The 17,051-nt window shown below is 42.1% G+C and overlaps 2 protein-coding genes across 11 annotated transcripts in view; one reads left to right on the forward strand and one right to left on the reverse strand.

The window, feature by feature from the left end:
* unm_hu7910 (un-named hu7910) overlaps positions 1-8,974 on the reverse strand; it is a 29,171-nt gene extending 20,197 nt beyond the window's left edge. For 3 of the 10 annotated variants that reach the window (XM_016665075.1, XM_016665073.1, XM_016665071.1), the window contains exons 1-5: positions 6,904-7,125; positions 6,774-6,830; positions 2,603-2,782; positions 2,459-2,503; positions 964-1,032 (exon numbers count right to left, since the gene is read on the reverse strand). In XM_016665075.1, the coding sequence (XP_016520561.1) occupies positions 964-1,032; positions 2,459-2,503; positions 2,603-2,782; positions 6,774-6,830; positions 6,904-6,997 (445 nt within the window). In that variant the 5' untranslated portion in view covers positions 6,998-7,125. Of the gene's footprint in view, positions 1-963; positions 1,033-2,458; positions 2,504-2,602; positions 2,783-6,773; positions 6,831-6,903; positions 7,126-8,758 lie in introns of those variants that run through there. The other 7 variants (XM_007540540.2, XM_016665077.1, XM_016665074.1 and 4 more) reach the window with 6 other exon arrangements.
* A 2,790-nt stretch (positions 8,975-11,764) lies between these two features.
* The window catches only part of LOC103129447 (sodium channel protein type 3 subunit alpha-like), a 51,443-nt gene continuing 46,156 nt past the window's right edge, over positions 11,765-17,051 (forward strand). The window contains exon 1 of the mRNA XM_016665070.1: positions 11,765-12,244. The gene's annotated coding sequence lies outside the window, so the exon portion shown is untranslated. The remainder of the gene's footprint in view (positions 12,245-17,051) is intronic.

Here is a 17,051-nt window from a genome sequence, read left to right on the forward strand (position 1 = left end):
CCTGCCTGATTCACTGGTCAGATGCAGCTTCTGGGTAAAGAAGAGCTGCAGAGCTTCAATCTAAGAACAGCTAAACGCCACCGGACCGTAAAGCATTCAGTTCAGCCGGACTGGACCGGTCACACTGAGGAGGAAAAACGCGAAACTACGCTTCATTTCTGCTCTAAAGTTGGGGCTGAACATTTCAGACCGATGTTAACCTAACCTTTGACCTCTGACACTGCTTCAGTTACACACCAGGTAATCCTGCATGCGGTCACATGACCAAACAGAAACACAAACTGTAACGTCAAAGGTCAACTTGATTCAAATCTCCTGGAGTTCCACAGGGATCAGAGCTTGGTCCTGTTGCAATAAGCAATAAATCAATCAGTCACATGATCATTTAAAACGAGATCAATAATTTCCATTTGCATAATTTATCGTTTTTCCCCTGGATGATAAAAAATCTTCAACCTGCTGTTTTAACTAAACCTTTTTGTTGTTTCTGCTGTTTTTATTTTGGATGTTTAAAATGTCTTCCAGCTCCAGTGTTAAATTAAAATGTAAAGTTTATTGATCTTTGAGAATCTGCTCTTGCATTATTATGATGCCTTTATTACCATTATATTAATTGAAAATGGTCTGAAAACGACATTCTCCTTTATGTCAGTGACGATGTCATCATGACAGGCCTTTGCACAGCCGTGATATTAGTGATAAATTTAATCTTTTCACCGCGCTGCTCATTGATTTTTAACAATAATTGGTGAATTTCCAGTCAGCCTCCAACTTTAACTGCAATAAAAACCAAACCTCATCAGCAACGACAGAAACACTGGAGGACGTTCAAGGATCTGAAGCCGGTGCTGTTAGTCTCTACAGTAGAGCTCAGGGGTTAAAGGTCACCAGGTGATTAAAGTTTTAAACCCAGGCCTTCATGTAAACCACATCAGTCGTTTAGGAAGGAGGAAATGGACTTGCCGAGCAGAACTTTGGCGTCCTCCACGTCGAAGTCTCCGTCTCCATCCGTGTCGTAGGCGGCTAGTTTCCCTGAGGAAGAGGAGTTTCCACAGTGGGATGGAGGTCAGGATGAAGGTTAAACAGTTTATCTTCCTGACTGTCAGAAGATCCAAGCTGGTTCAGTTAGCATGTACGCTAACCGCTCATTCTGCGATCAATAAAGGATTTAAAGTAGATCATTTACGACTCCCATCAGCCTGAAGTGGCTATGCTAACTAGCCTTAGCATTCCTGGCAGACTCTGCTATCAGGAAGAAGCTGCAGCAAAGCAGAGAGAAGGGGAGAGGGAGAAGCACATATACAAGCATGATAGGCAGCACTAAGCCCCGCCTCCTGGCTCTGATTGGTTGTTTATTAATAACGGGTAGAAAACGGTTACAGCGTTTGAACCAGGCGAAGCTAAAACTCACTTGTGGAGTTCGGAGTATATTTACAGAAAAGTAAGTTTTTTTGGGCACATATTAATATAAATGTTTTCATTTTTGCACAGTTTTGGCTTCATTGCTGCTCTGACTGCCGTTGTTTCAGCATGTCGACTTTTTTGAGTCTCTATACTCCAGTTAACAATGAACCGATTACTAAATCAGCTGATTATTTCAATAATAATAATTCATGAATTATTTCAGCCCTAGTTGAATCTTTTTCATATTCTCCAAGTATAAACAGTTGAAAATCATGGATGATTTTCCATCTGCTGCTCTGCAACAGGCGACATAAAATCAGTTTGTATCTGTGTGAGACGATGCAGAAGTTCTTCACGCCGCAGTTCGTTTGCACCGGAAACTTTCAGTGTGAAAACTAACAGATCTGAGGATGAAACTGACAATTAGTTTGTGAGTTTATGAAGCTGTGAAATGAAACTGAAGCTTTCTAAACACAAACATGGATATTTTAACAGTCTGAAACGGTTTTCTCCATGTGAGAGGTGAAGTTTGACCGGCTGGTGATGAAAGACGAAAACCGTTTGAGTCATGAGATGAAAGAGCAACACGATGCAGAGAGGAAGGATGTGGTGAGGATGACTGCGGTCGTCTGTCAGCCTGAACCTTCAGAGAGACGTCAGCCACCGCAGAATCAGAACCAGGTTAAACCGGGCTCAACCGGGTCAACCGGGCTGAACCGGGCCGTTCAGAACCTGCAGGCTGCAGAGAGGAAACTGAGGCTTATTGATGCAGACAGGCTGGAGCAGTCTGTCTGCAGAGTCGCTCAGTTCCTCTTATTTCAGTCGAACTAAACCGCAGTGAGATGTTTCGGTTTGATGGCGGTTCCCTCTTCGTGAGCGCTAAGCTAACCTGCTAACTTTTTTTTTTTTAAATGTTTAATGTTTTTTATTGTTCAAGCGTACAATGAATCTAAAATTGTAGATGTAATCTCACATTAACTAACCATTAGCTAACCTGCTAACTGAGCCCTGCAGGAACCTGGCTGAGGGAAAACGGGGCAAAACACTTTCATACCTTGCAGAACTTCAGAAAAGTTCATACGAAACTCCTGCGCCCTCGCTGCATGCAGAGGAAGAGGAGGAGGGATGAAGGCAGAGGAGCAGAGCGGTTAGAGACGTCACAGACCAGCTGCTCGGCGCCGTGTGGCGGCCATCTTACCCAGGACTCGGTCGTAGTCCACGATGTCAAAGTAGAAGACGGCCACGGAGCTCCAGACGCCCAGCAGAGCCACGACCACCAGCCAGGTGAACATGGAGAACCTCGGACCGCCGTCCGCCGCTCCGGGTCCGGCTTCGGCCCGCTTCCCGTTCTTATGCTCCACAGGAGCCGGCCGGCCATCTGCACACATCACCAGCAAACAAAATCACAAATCCGCCGATTTATCATCTATAAACCTAGAAACGCTTGGTGGACCTAGCCCCGCCTTCGAGGTGCAGCTCCTCCCCCTCTCAGCTCCTTCAGACTAGCCAGCAGCAATTAGCAAACCGCTGGTGGAACAGCTGAGCTCATTATAGCTGCTGCTCAGAGCAACGCTGGTAAAAACGTTAAAGGGTAAATAGTGAAGCCATGTTGGGATGACTTCCTGGAGACGGAGTTTCAGAAAGAGCAGGAGCTTCTTAAAGAGACAGAGGCCCAATTTCAAGGCGTTAAATTGGGGAGTGAAATTTCTTTTAAGTGATATTTTATATACACAGTGTTTTTATAACAACTGAAGGTTACATAGTTACTAGGGCTGTGTAATAATATTGATTTTGTGATATATATTGATATTTTCTTTCCTAGAAAAAAATCGATATTCATCCACAAGTATCGTAACGTCCAACTGTCACCTTGCTCACTCACTGCTGCTTCGCCAGGAGAGTGATTAGGTCATCAGGCTTAGAGTGATTCCTTCACATGTTAAGTGTCAGGGTTAAAAGGTATCAAACTATGCAGAGCAGGTACTTGGTGCACTTTATTTACTTTATAAATGCATGTAAGCTTCAGTTTGTACTGTTTCAACTAAAGGAAACATGTTTTCTCACCACTTCTTTGATTCATTTTGTCCAGCTGTCGACTTTAAGTCTGTGTCCATGTCCAACCAGAGCCAGGTATTGTGTAGTTGGTGCTTTTAATCAGTTTTCAGTTAAATTAATTCAGTCCAACTCTATAACAGTCACAAAATGTCACCAAAATCACTCTGTCCCTCTAAAATCTTTCAGAAAATCGCAAAAGTGTATCGAATTGTATCGTTTGCTTAATATCGCAATATGTATCGTATCGTGAGCAGAATATCGTGTATTGTATTGTGAGATTATTGTATCACTACAGCCCTAATAGTTACTGTATTGTGCTATAAAATGCTACGCTGTGCCTGGAAAACACATAAAAACCGACCCTTTAAAATAACAAACATATTTTTCAAAGTCATATTTTGACAGATTATTTGATTTTTCCTTCATTTGATGAATCAACAGATTTCTCTGAGCTTTAAAGGGAATCAAACCCAAACATCAGAAAAAAAACTTCATTTCTGAAACATCTTCATTAACCTGAGATGTTTTTCTGATTCCCTGCAAACCTCAAACACAAACTGAGCCAAACTTCATTCTAATGAGGCCATAAAAGCAGATTCTACAGTCAACCTGTGAAATAGTACAGAAACCCAGTGAAGATCAAACTTAATGGAGTCAATAAAAGTCCAGTAAACCTTAAACTGGGACCAAATATTTACATACCCTCTAGAAAAAGACACTTGAATTAGACCAAACGTCTCCAGGATTTATTTCTGTTTGATAAAAAGGCAGAAAAATTTAAAACTGTTTAGAGAAATCCTCAAACGGAAAAGAGTGAATACAGTAAGAAGCTTTCTGGCTATTTGGCAGAATCCAGAAGATGATGATGATGATGTCATGGCTTTGCAGGCTTCTGATAGGTTAACTAATAACTGTTCATCGTTAAAGCACCCAGAGAGCCCAGACATGCAGAAAGATTCAAACCCAGAACCTCTGTGACCCTCTGCTCTGCTCTGCCTGTAGAGAATCTGACCCAGAAACTGAGATTATTCCAGTTCAACGTCAGTCTCTCGGTTAGCAGGAACTTTATTTAACCCGGAGGGAAACCATGATGCTGCGGGCCGGAAGGAGCTCCAGCAGCAGTCAGTCTAGCAGCGACTCTGGAAAGGCCTCTGCCATGCTAACAGCTACATATCCAGGCAGCACAGATGATATTCCACAGCAACACGCCCTGGATAATAATCCACCTCCTTTGCTTTTGCAGCACCGCTTTAAAGCTGCAGTATGTAACTTTTATGATAAATATATGTTTGTTTACATATTTATTAAAACTGTCACCATATTGTGACAGAAAGATATGAGACAGATAGTCTGTGAAAACAGATCCCCCAGTGCTAACTAGAAACAACCAATCAGAGGCAGGAGGCGGGTCTTAGCGCCATCAATCAACTTCCCCCTTGGTCTGCTGCAGCTAGCATAGGATGTTGTGAATGCTCAGTCTGGTTAGCATAGCCTCTGATGACAGCAGATAAACGGTTTTCCTGTAATGTTAAGTTGTTTCTCCACCATTAGCACATTTGGCAGCGAGTACATGAGGATGACTGACAGCACTAAGCCCCACCTCCCGGCTCTGATTGGCTGTTTTTGGTCGAAGCGGTGCATTTCTTCAGACGTAGCAAATTATCTTCTGTCTCATAACAAACTGTCACAACATGGCAACCTTTTACCAAACATGTAGCAACATTTTTAAAAAGCGTTACTGCAGCTTTAAATGCCCGTATCGGTCGGCTGCAGCGTCGTGTCCAGCTCCTCCAGGCGGTGAACCGAGGCGTTCTCAGTAACCAGCGTTTCTCCGACAGCCTTACTGACTGTTATGGCGACGACTGAAATGTGTTCAGGGTCATGAGGAGAACCGATGCAGGTGGTTCTGACCCAAACGGGTCGCTGCGATTTATCAGCATTAATGTGAATAATCATTTCCTCCCATTAAAGACGTTCTGGTGCTAAAGACAAGACAGACATTTTAGGATCTAAAATGTTAGTTTTTATCTGTTATTAGACATGAAGGTCTTGGTTTTATTTTTATTGCGTAAAGCAGAACCATCCAGTGAGTTCCCCCAAATGAAATGGGTTTGCTTCCTTTACAATAATGTTCCAAGATAAAGCGACCCACATCCTGATCTTATTGATCAGCATTAACCAAAACCACAGTTTCAAAAGGATGAGGAAGTGGACGGCTTTTCATCAGAAAAAGAAAACATGTAAAAACCTTTGAATGTTTCAGATCTACTGTCACATAATCAATCATCTACAGCAGATCAATCGCTTTTCCTCATCAATAATGATTTCCTTCAGAGGTTTGTAATCTGATGAAGTTTAAAATGATTCTTTATCAGAGGGACGCTTTGTAACGAAAGCACTAAAAAAGTTTCTAAACTCGTCTTCAGAGTTTGTAACTCGCCCACAAACAGAGTTATAAACTCTGAGTTTTTTATAAACTCTGAGTTTTTTATAAACTCGGAGTTTTTTATAAACTCGGAGTTTTTGCCAACTCGGAGTTTTTGCCAACTCGGAGTTTGCTAACCCTTTGTTAACCCGGGGTAACTCGGTTCTGACCCGATTCTAAAGCCATCTGCTTGGTTCCTGCTGTGGCTCAGATTCAGGAGCTTCAGAATAAAACTTCAGGCTAAACTGGAGTTCAAAAATCATTCCTGACGTTCTGATTGGTTGCTGGTGTCCATGTGACCCTGCCCAGTACCAATGGAGACGGTTCTTTGTTCTGGACCAGAACTCAAACAGAACCGGTTGTTTTGGTGGAACTGGAGTCAAACAGAAATCAGATCTGGAAACATGAATGTAGATCCAGCATTTCCACCTAACTGGACCAACTGGTTCCAGTTTGGCTGTTAGTTCCTGTTTCCTGTTTGGACTGGTTGAAATACTGTCTGGAGGCGGGCTCATGGAGACCAACAGCCAATCAGAATGCTTAAAATTCCTGATTCAGTTTCTCTTCTGACATGCTGATAAGAACCAGTTGGACTGGTACCAGTGGTCATTTATCACTGGTTCTTTCTGGTCCACTGACCAGAACACAGAGAAACAGACCAGAACCAGTCCTCTACTGGACCAGAACCCAAACTGCTCCCAGCAGGTCGGGTTGACGGTCCGGTTGGACCAGGAATAGAGAGCAGCTGCTTAGGACCGAAATATCTGCAGCTGATACCAGCAGCTGTTCGTTTGGACTTCTACAGGTCAGAACCAGCACCAGTTCTGACAGGAGCCCAGTTAGAAGTAAAAGCAGACCAGAACCAGAACCAGAGCATGCTGAGGCTCACCGGGTTCCCGGGCCAACGGCTCCTCCACCGGACCGACCTGCTCCTCGTTAACGCCTCCTAAACGAGCCCATCAGTCAGACAAAAACCCAGCAGAACCAGAACCAGAACCTGCTTCAGCTGCCAGGCCTACCAGTCTCCTGAAACACCTCCTGCTCTTCCTCCTCCTCCTCTTCCTCAGCGTGGATCTCCTCCACAGGAGGCTGGGAGGAGGCGCAGCGCCGCATGGCCCACTGAGCAACACGGGTCGGACCAGAACAGAACCAGGACCACACAGATATTACTCCAGAACCTCAAAGATCCTCCAGCTACCTGGAGCTCAGAGAGCTGGTGATGAAGAGGGGAAAGCTCCTCCTCTTCCTCCAACAACAGCTCTGAGTTCACAAAGCATCAGAACCCGAGCCAGAACCCGATCCGGAACCTGACCCGGTTTATTATTAGAGCTGACAAAACCCAGAGACGCTCCAGGAGAGCCTGGGATGCCGCAGAGCGACCTTGACTCTGATTCTCCTCTCTGTCCGTCACTCAACAACAGAAAACAATAAAAAAAATAAAATTAAAAATTGATAAAAGAAAATACATTTAATTAAAAAAAAGGAATGCAATAAAGACAAAAATGAATAAAACTTTAAATAAAAAATTTAAACAAAAAATATAAAATAAAATAAAGACAAAAGGAAAAGATATTAAATAAAAAAAGAGTCAGGAAGAATCCAGTTCTGCTAAAGAACCAGAACATTTTACTGGTTCTGGACTCGACCCAACAGGTCAAAGGTAAAGAACATGGTATTTATGCATTTATGCAATATACAGGAAATGATCCTCAGTCGGTTCAAAAATATACATACACCCCCGCAAAACTAAAATATTTCATTACATTTGTAAACAACAGAGCAAAGATGAACTTCAACACCTACAGCCTCAGTAAAAATAACTGAAGCGAAAGACAGAAACCAGCCAGCTACACCTCCAGCTTCCTGTGTGACCTCTGACCTCCAGCGCTGGGCCAGGTTGGAGCCATGCAGTCTGGGCTGGTCACAGTTCTGGAGGTGAGATCTGTGAAGTGACAGGATGTCCCCTCATGTAAATGAGCGGCAGCTCAAACACATCCTGCCTGTTTATTTATTTATCTCTCATATAACCCAAGTATCGTCAGTGAGTTTTTGTGCTAGCAGATCCAGGTGATGCTCCATCAGCTCTGCTACTCCACCTCCTTTGCTTTTGTCACTCCTCCAAATCTCTGTCTGCCTGCATGGTTAATATTTTCTGAGTACTGAATTATTTAATGTTTAAAGTGAGCGGGTCGGTGTTTCTGGAAGCACTTCAGACGCAGAGAATCACAGGAAACACTGAGTCCGAACAAACATGACTGAGGGTCAACAACCTCTCCAGACACGTTAACAGTAACGCATCTGCTTTTTCCTCCACTATTAAAACAACCCGCATCATTACTCAGATTATTAACACAAAACATGCTTTAAAAAACACACAACATGCAGAAGAGACTGCGAACATCCAGCTTAGCCTCTGTTAGCAGCCTAAACACAGCTGGTAGCGGCGTTAGCTTAGCACCTAAACTGACTCCTTTCGAAACTCTGGTCATTTTAGAAACTCTCCTTTATGGTTAAAATAACAAACAGAAAATGGAAATTATGACTGAAAAACTAAAGCATAAAACACCCAGAAGAATTCGGCGTTACTGGCATCAACATATTTAGATATTTCTATTTATTTTCTGAAGTTTTTAAGCTATTCTGATCGCTAATTAGGAGGTAGTTTTAGCCTCAAAACAATAATCTAAACATCTGAAAGGGAGAACTGGAAGCCGAAATAACGTGATTCATAAGTGTATGAACACTATCAGGTTAATATGTTTGTTTTTTCTGTAATCACTTCAAAAGAAAAAAAACTTAAAATCTCCAAGTCCTCTAATGGAGTTTCGCTTGAAGGCGCGTCTCGAGCGCAGAGTAAAAAAAAACATAACCAACCTCTTTTATTGTGAGTTTTTGAATTCTTCTTCTGCGCCATTTGTTCCTGAGTTCCCCGCTGTTTGCCTCCTGCTGAGCAGCAACAACATATACCTCCAACCCGCCCTCTGTGACCGGACTGAAGCTGCGGCTTTTCTGTCTCTCGGTGATGAAACGGTCAGTTCCCCAAAAATCTCCTCTTCACTTGGATACCAGCAAAGCCGAAGTCCATGGTAACCGTGACTGACTTCGGTCCGACCAATCAGAGTGCCAGAAACAACAAGAAGGCGGGTGTTGGGGCGGGTTCTCCTCTGGGCTGACCAATCAGATTTCGAGGAAGCTTTCCAGTGTCGCCTCTTTTCTTTGGAAAGGAGGGAAAACGTGGCAGAAGGAGGAGAGGAGTTTTAAACATCTGGGGCGGAGAATCCTATTAATGATCACACACCGCTGCCTCCATTAAAAAAATATTTTAATTACAAGTAAGAAAAAACAACAACAAATAATAAAAATTCAGCATTAATTTAATTAGAATGTATAAAAACGGATTCTGTCCTGGGCGATTCATCGTTGAGTTGTTATTTTTTTTCCACATTTATTAGCCGTTATATAAATAAGATATTTCATCTCTTTATTAAGAGCTTTACTTTAAGTTAATGTTTTCCTCAAATATCTCACGTTACTTTATTTTACGTTTGAAGTTAATAAATTAAATAACATTCAGACAGAAAATATTGATTTTAATGCACCGATAAGGGATTTTAACTAAATAAATGTAGGAAATATGCATTTCCAACATACATAAAATGTTGTACTTACATATTATATCCGCATGAGGGCGCTATTGTAAAATCCCATGTAAAATAAATCCCCGTCAACAAATTCCGACTCTTTCTTTTTAAAGAAAATACAAATGCAGGTTTTTTCTGAATGTTATGAGACCAGATAAATAAAAAAATATTAATCCATAAATCTGGACCCGCTGTATTTGACAGAATCTGGACCCAGAATCCGGTCTGGGCTCCTTGTGCATCCTGTTCGGTTCTCTCATTTCCTCTGGATGTTTTCCTACATTTTTATTTGCTGATTTCATGATCAAAATGTTTTTTATGAGTCTCTGTTGAGTAGTTCCAACCTTCACATTATTTCTGTCTTTACCTGGAAAATGGATGAACAGGTTGTCATAATATGTCAGGATATTTCTACACATTTCAATTGTTTCTGTTTCTGTTCTGAGTTGGTAAATTCCTCCCAGGTGAGTTTCTCTGTAAACGTGAAGCATCAGATCAACCAGTTTTCTGGAGTAACTGCCTGCATTGAATGTTATCAGCTTGTTAACAGAGGAGCAGGAGGCACAAACCAAATGGACGGTAACATCTGAAGCAGGTTCCATCTTTTAGTTTTCCTAATAAATTTTTTCCTTCCACTCATCTTTCCATCAGCCCAGTTGGATGCGGGCAGCCATCTTTAGAAACAGCTACTGTTGGACAACTGTCATGTCAGCCATCTCCCTTTTTCATTTAATGCACAAATTTAACATTTTCCCACTAAGTTACAAAAATAAATAAATAAACTATGTTTGTTTTTTGGGAAATCCGCTTGAAGTCCGACTTGATTCCAGCAATAGTACCTAAAGACAAACAGCAGGGGAGACAAAAACTGTCCAGGTTATGAATAAATGTAGAATCATATCTATCATGAAGTTCCTGATGTTTATTTTATGTTTGAGTTTTATTTATTCTTGGATGACTTGGAACTTTAAATGTCTGCAGTTTATAATTTCATGATTTGTGGTGGTGATGGTGGTGAGGGAGAGCGCCGTTGGACCCAGGTAGAGAGGCAAGTGATGGTTTAATGGAGGACAAACACAGACTCACACAGTCCAGGGTCCGGCAGCACAGACAAACGGAGACAAGGTTCACACTGGCAGCACGAAACCGAGAAACAGACGAGAGCAGCCGACACAGGACTTCACCAGTGAGATGTGACGACTAACCTGAGACGATTGACAAAGACAAACGACAAGGACCCAACAAGAGACAGAGATAACAGGTGGACTTAAACACACACGGGGTAATAAAGGGGAGAACAGGACAACACAGAGACTCACAAGAGACATGACCCAGAAAATAAACACAGAAAACACAGAACCCGACAAATAAAAACAGATGGCAGCAGAAGTAAAGCAATGACAAATGCTACAATAAAAAAAAATAAAATACAAATAATAAAGAACAAAAGTCAAGAAATTGAGAAAACGTCTATAGACGCTATATTTAAAAATAAAAGAACACACAAGAGGACACAAAATGAAGACAGAAACACGGAAAGTTAAAGCTACTACAACTACTAAAATAAAAATAAACTAAAAGAAAAAAGCATAAAAAAGTAAAACAAACAAATCCAAGAAATTTTCTAGAAATAAGAAAATTAAAGCAAAAGACATTAGAATTAAAAAGAAACAAGAGAAAGAATAAAATTAATGAAAAGAAAAAAGTAAAAAACAAATAAAAAAGATGATAAAGGTTACAGGTATGAGAATTAAAAAGAAATAAAATCCAATAAGATGAAGAGTAAAAAAGAAACAAATCAAGAAATAAGAACTAAATTAAATACAAAAGAAAAATAAAGAAAAAACAAAACCAAAAACGTTAAAGCTATAACAGTCACTAGAATAAAAAATAATAAAAACAAAGGAAAGAAAAAAACTCAGAAGTTAAACTGCGGAATGACGGACTCGGTCCGGTTCTTCTTCTCCAAGCTGCGGTCCGGCAGTCAGACAGGAGGCGCTCTGCTCCAGAGGAGTTCTGGTTCTGAAGAACCGATAAAAAGTCCAGAAAGTCTGCGGCTCCTTCATGTTTCCTGGTTCAGGAGGAAACTCAGCCTAAACTCTCCAAGCCGTCCCCGGTCATCCCAGCGCGAGAAAAACGGGATTTATGTCCCAACCTCGCGATACTCTCCTCCCACCGCGCTCTCTCTCCCTCCCCGCACCGGGGGCGATCAAGCGGCGGGGATGACGGGAGAGTGTCCGGACAGCCCCAGCAGCCCGCGGACGCCCCGACACGCACCAAGCCCTGCGCTCCGTCTGCACTCAGCGCGGCTCCGGTTCTCCTGCTGCGGAGGGAAATCTGACCCGGGAACCTCCGGAACCAGCTCGGGACTTCCTACCTGTCCAGCCATCAGCTGCCCGACTCCCCGCTGAGGACCCGCGGACACCCGGCCGTCTGTTTCTGGAGTTACCGGAGTTTTTGTGCGAGGCGATGCGGGAGCGGGCGGAGTGAAGCCGCGCGCCCGGTGCGCACTGCCTGTTCCCCGGGTGGAGAGGCGCGCAGCTCCCCGCCGCTCCTCTTCATCACTGCTTCTTCATCTGTTTGGATTTTAACCCCGCGGGTCGGCCGGAGCTGTCCGCCCATGGATCCGCCGCTCCGCGCCCCCTGTGCGGGTCAGTGAGCGGGACGCAGCGGGATGTTGTGATTTAAACCCGCAGCTTTTACCGCAGGACTTTCACATGTAAGTAACCGCTTTTATTCTCCTCATTCCGGCTGCTGGCGGCGCGAACTCTGACCTTTGGGTTCATCCTGGAAACTAACATCAGCAGAAATTTAGAAATATTCGCTTTTATTTTGTGTTTTGTTTCCTGATGAAAGTTTAAAAATCGCTTAAAGCAGAAAAATCCAACAGAATCAAACTTTTACGCACAGAAATGGGTTTTCATCTGAAACATCTCCAGCCCGGACTGCGGTTCCGGTTCGGACTCAGTCAAGGCGCTCAGCTCCGAGCCTCTCCTGAGACTCGGTTCCTACGCGACCAGCCGCGCCGTGCTGGGCCGAGCCGAGCCGAACCGCCGCTCTTTCCATTAATTAAGCGGCTGTTTGTTTGCGCTTCTGCTCGTCACTTTCTGGCCTGTTTACGTCTCCAAGTGGACAAACTTCTGCTTTTAGGTCCTGATTTCCATAAGCTGACATTTACTGAGGTCCGGGAATATTCATATCTAATGTGACAAACTGCTGGGCTGAGCAGAAACCGCTTTATTTATCCTGTAGGTGAATATTCTTCAGGTGTTTCTGGGCAGAAATGATCAAACCCGGCAATAAAATAACAAAGATGAAATGAATTTGTGTTTCTTGTTGAATTCTTGGCCGTTTATTCATGACTGAAGCAGATTTGTTTTGCTGCTGGGAGAAGAAATGAAGCGTACAGGCTGACCTTTAACCTTCTAGATGTTTCATGTTCTGCAGCCTCTTTTTATTTGTCACATAAGACGAAACAGAAGCTGCAGAAATAGTCATATTTACATTTTATTTTATTAACTAATAAATCAGAGGTAGAAATCTAATCATTTCTGTGCGCAAGCATCCATCAGGTTCACTATTCTGTTATTTTTCATAAATCTATATAATTACTTTATCTGTGCAGCTCCAGATGTTAAGAATCACCCAGGTAATCTGTTAATATTGTCATATTATATGAAATCATCAAATATTTCCCTTAATCTGACCTTCTATTATATTACAGATGAATAAATGCTGATATTTTGCCTCTTCTTATAAAAACACCTTTAAAAAGTGAGTTTAATTTCAGCTAATATTAAAGGTTTAGCTGCTGTTTTATTCTGACAGTAGAAATAAGCAGATTTGTGTAAAATTTGCAGTTTTTCTGTATTTAAGCTGCTGGGAAACAAAATTGTTGCTCCAAAATGTTGCTTGGTTTTCCTCCGTCTCGACTCCGAGGCGGTCCGGTTTGTCCGGATCCATCCGGTGGGAGAATCCCGATGGGAATATTTCCCTTCAGGTGGAGCGCAGTAAGGAGACGTCCGTTAGGATGAAAACGAAGCAGAGAAAACACGATGTGACGACCGTAAACAGCCCGGACTCACGCTCCGCTCCGACTCCGTCCCTCTCAGTCTGGATCTAAATCCCCGTCAGGAAAACCGATCCTGATGCTTTCAGGGTGGAGGAATATTTTTAAAGGTTGGGATTGTTTCTGAGTTTCTCCTGCTGAATGACAAACTGCTCCAGTCTTTGCTGTGACTCATGTTTTGTTTTGTTTTTATGATCATTCAGAATTTTATGCCTTTTTTGTTTGGAGATTAGAGAGAAAAACACTGATTTATCAAAGTAACATGAATAAATCTGTGAGTGATTTCAGTCAATTTGAGTTTTGATTGTTATTTCAGAACATATTTATGATGCACAGATCTGAAAAATAAACCCAGAGCCTCATGAAAACAACCTGACAGAAAGAGTTTCATTTTTAGTTGCTGTTATTCTGTAATATGGTCCTATAATTATATCAGTTGATGAATACACCCGATTTGGTCACATTGAGTCATATTATGATACATTGGCTTAATGCATTGTATCGAATTTTCCCCTATTATGATATTACTAACATAGTATCAAATTGCATCACATCATATGGTGTCATACCGTATCACATTCTACTGAATCATATCGTCATGTTGAATCAGTTCATTCTTAACATGAACAAGTTCTAAATCATTTCATCCAGGTTAATAAAAACATTAATTCTTTCATAATTCAAGCATTTATTCTATTACTTTGTCTACTTACTTGTGGATGGTCTTATAGAAAACTCAGTTTGTCCGCCGTATCTTCCACCTACAAACAATAAAATTAAGAGGATTAGTTCAATCTTTGGTGTAAATTCTGCTGATTAAAGGCGTTATAGTTCAGTTTGAAGTGAGTGGAGAGCCAGATGTTACATATCTGGTTCCCACAACATCTCTACAGATCGAAGAACACAAAGCAGTCGCTCAGTGTTCACCTTGAAGGAAAATGTTGCTGCAGCTGCTCTTCTATGTGAAGCGGTGACGATTCGAGGACCTCCATTTTAAAAACACCTCGATGCTTCGTTAAATTACAATTTACTATCTAGCGCTGTGTTCCAGCCGGACGATTATTAGTGTTGCGCAATGGTCTTACTTCCGCCAATGCTAAGTGCGATTAGCAGCTTTGGACGGAGACGACGCGGGACGGAAAGAAGCACCGCTAAGAAAGACAGAAAATATCGAAAATGAGGAATCATTTCAAACTAAACGGAAAAGGAAACACAGCAGGAAACATCCGCTACGCTCCGAGCTCGTTAGCTTCTCCTAACAGGTGACGTAACTTTTATCTGTACCAGAACAACGACAAACATTTTGGCTAACTTTACTGTTACTAACTGATCAACAAGAGTAAAGAAGTGACTAAAAAGAAATAAAAATAGATTAGAAATATATATTTTATAAATATGTCATACTTCTAACTTGATACGGAAGGTGATATTTGAATCGTTTTGCATTTTAATCAATATAAAGTTTTCTTATTAAAACAATTACTGGCATTTTCTCATCTATATTAAGTAGCTACCAGAGAACGGCACCATTTCTTATTCATTAATTGTCAGAATAATCCATAGATAACTTGATACAATAATTGTTTACAACAGTCCGACTTCAGTTTGATCGATAATTTTCCCCTAAAAATTTGGTGTAAATGTTTAATTAATTTCAAAACAGAGCTGTTCTCACCTCATGTAGAAAATGGCGTTCAGTTCCGCTAATGAACTTGATTATAAAGAGATTGCCAGATCATGAAACATACTGTGTCTAAAGCTTGGTTCACAGGCGCGATTTTTATGCCGATTTCTGTCCCGATTTCCCCTTTCAGACGATCTTAAATACGCCCGATTATCGGGATGCTCTAAAGACAGTCATGGGGATATTCATGTCGGGGAATCGGGGATATTCAACATGTTTGAGACGGTTTTTTTGTGTGTTTTTTCCTGTTGAATAATGTTCTAAAACTATAGCCGTTGCTTCTAAATCGTCGGCCATGTTTGTTTACACTGAAATCACGTTTGATCCCGCGAAGTTATGTGAGATTTTCAGCTTGACATCGCCAGAGAAATCGGCCTGAGTGTGGCTCTTTTCCACACGCAGCAGGTCCAAACCTGTTATATCTGGTTTTATCGTCATGTTTGGTGTCACTCGGGTTTTACACATGAATTTAAAACAATTTCAAGGTATAAAGTGATGTAGATGATTAATATTGTTATCAAACCTTGTCTTCTAAATCCCATCAGGCTTTAGAGTTAAAAACAGACTAAAACAATGAAGTAATGCAGCGACAATCCAAGAAACTCCATCTGATTTACAGAGGAACTAAAAGTTTTTGGGGTTTTTTTCATTAAAATCTCAGCTTTGTTCTGCAGGTTTATTGAAGCTTGTAATTCCAGTGTAGGTCATTTTTCTGACCATCCCAGCAGGACTGCTGTGGTTAAGGTTGTCCCTCTCCCAGGTGAGCAGTGGGCGGGGCCTGCTGGCCTCAGGTGCCGCTGCGGTTGCAGGATTTAAATAAAGTTGTGGAAAAGAAGAGGCGTGTGGTTTCCAGATCTGCAGCGAACCGTCAGCAGCTGCTGTGTCAACCTGCCACAGGTGTGTGTGAGTGTGTGTGTGTGATTAAACCTGAGTTTGCATGTGTGTGTGAACACATCTCGGAGTGTTTGTTCAGAGCAGCAGACCTGAACGTTTATAATGCAGACAGCAGCAGCTGCTGCTTGGGCAGATCTGAGATCAGATTCCTGCTTTTATCTGAACAGCGGAGCAAACAGAAACCACACAGGTTCTGGTGATGATCACAGATGATCTCTGGTCCTGGTTGTGGCTGTCAGGAGGTTAAGCGTGGTGAGAGGTTTTCCTGGAACTGCAGCAGGAAGTTCCTCGTAATGTTTTTCGCCTCCAGAAGCGTCTGGGTGAAACCACGGCGCGGCGTTCCCTCTGCTCTCCAGCTGATGGCCGAACAGCACCTGAATATCCCGCCCGGACCGGATCGGGTTCCTCTCAGGCTGCTGCTGCTTCAGAGGCTCAAAGCTTCACGAGGAGTTTAGATTTAATAACTTTATGATTTTCAGTTTTTCTTTTGTTCATTTTAGCTGCAAAATTCAAACGGATACTTTTCATTCCTGCAGATTTACAGGATTTCAGTTAAAAACAGAACGTAGTGAAACATCTTTCTGCAATGACAGATCTCTGATTCACTGAAACATCATCCATCCATCCATCCATCCATCCATCCATCCATCATTCATCCATCAATCCATCATCCATCCATCCATCCATCCATCCATCCATCCATCCATCATCCATTCATCTATCATCCATCCATCCATCATCCATCCATCATTCATCCATCCATCATTCATCCATCCATCCATCATTCATCCATCCATCCATCATCCATCCATCCATCATTCATCCATCCATCCATCATCCATCCATCCATCATTCATCCATCCATCATTCATCCATCCA

Source organism: Poecilia formosa, unplaced genomic scaffold (genome assembly GCF_000485575.1).
Source record: "Poecilia formosa unplaced genomic scaffold, Poecilia_formosa-5.1.2 Scaffold547, whole genome shotgun sequence".
Lineage (NCBI taxonomy): Eukaryota > Metazoa > Chordata > Actinopteri > Cyprinodontiformes > Poeciliidae > Poecilia > Poecilia formosa.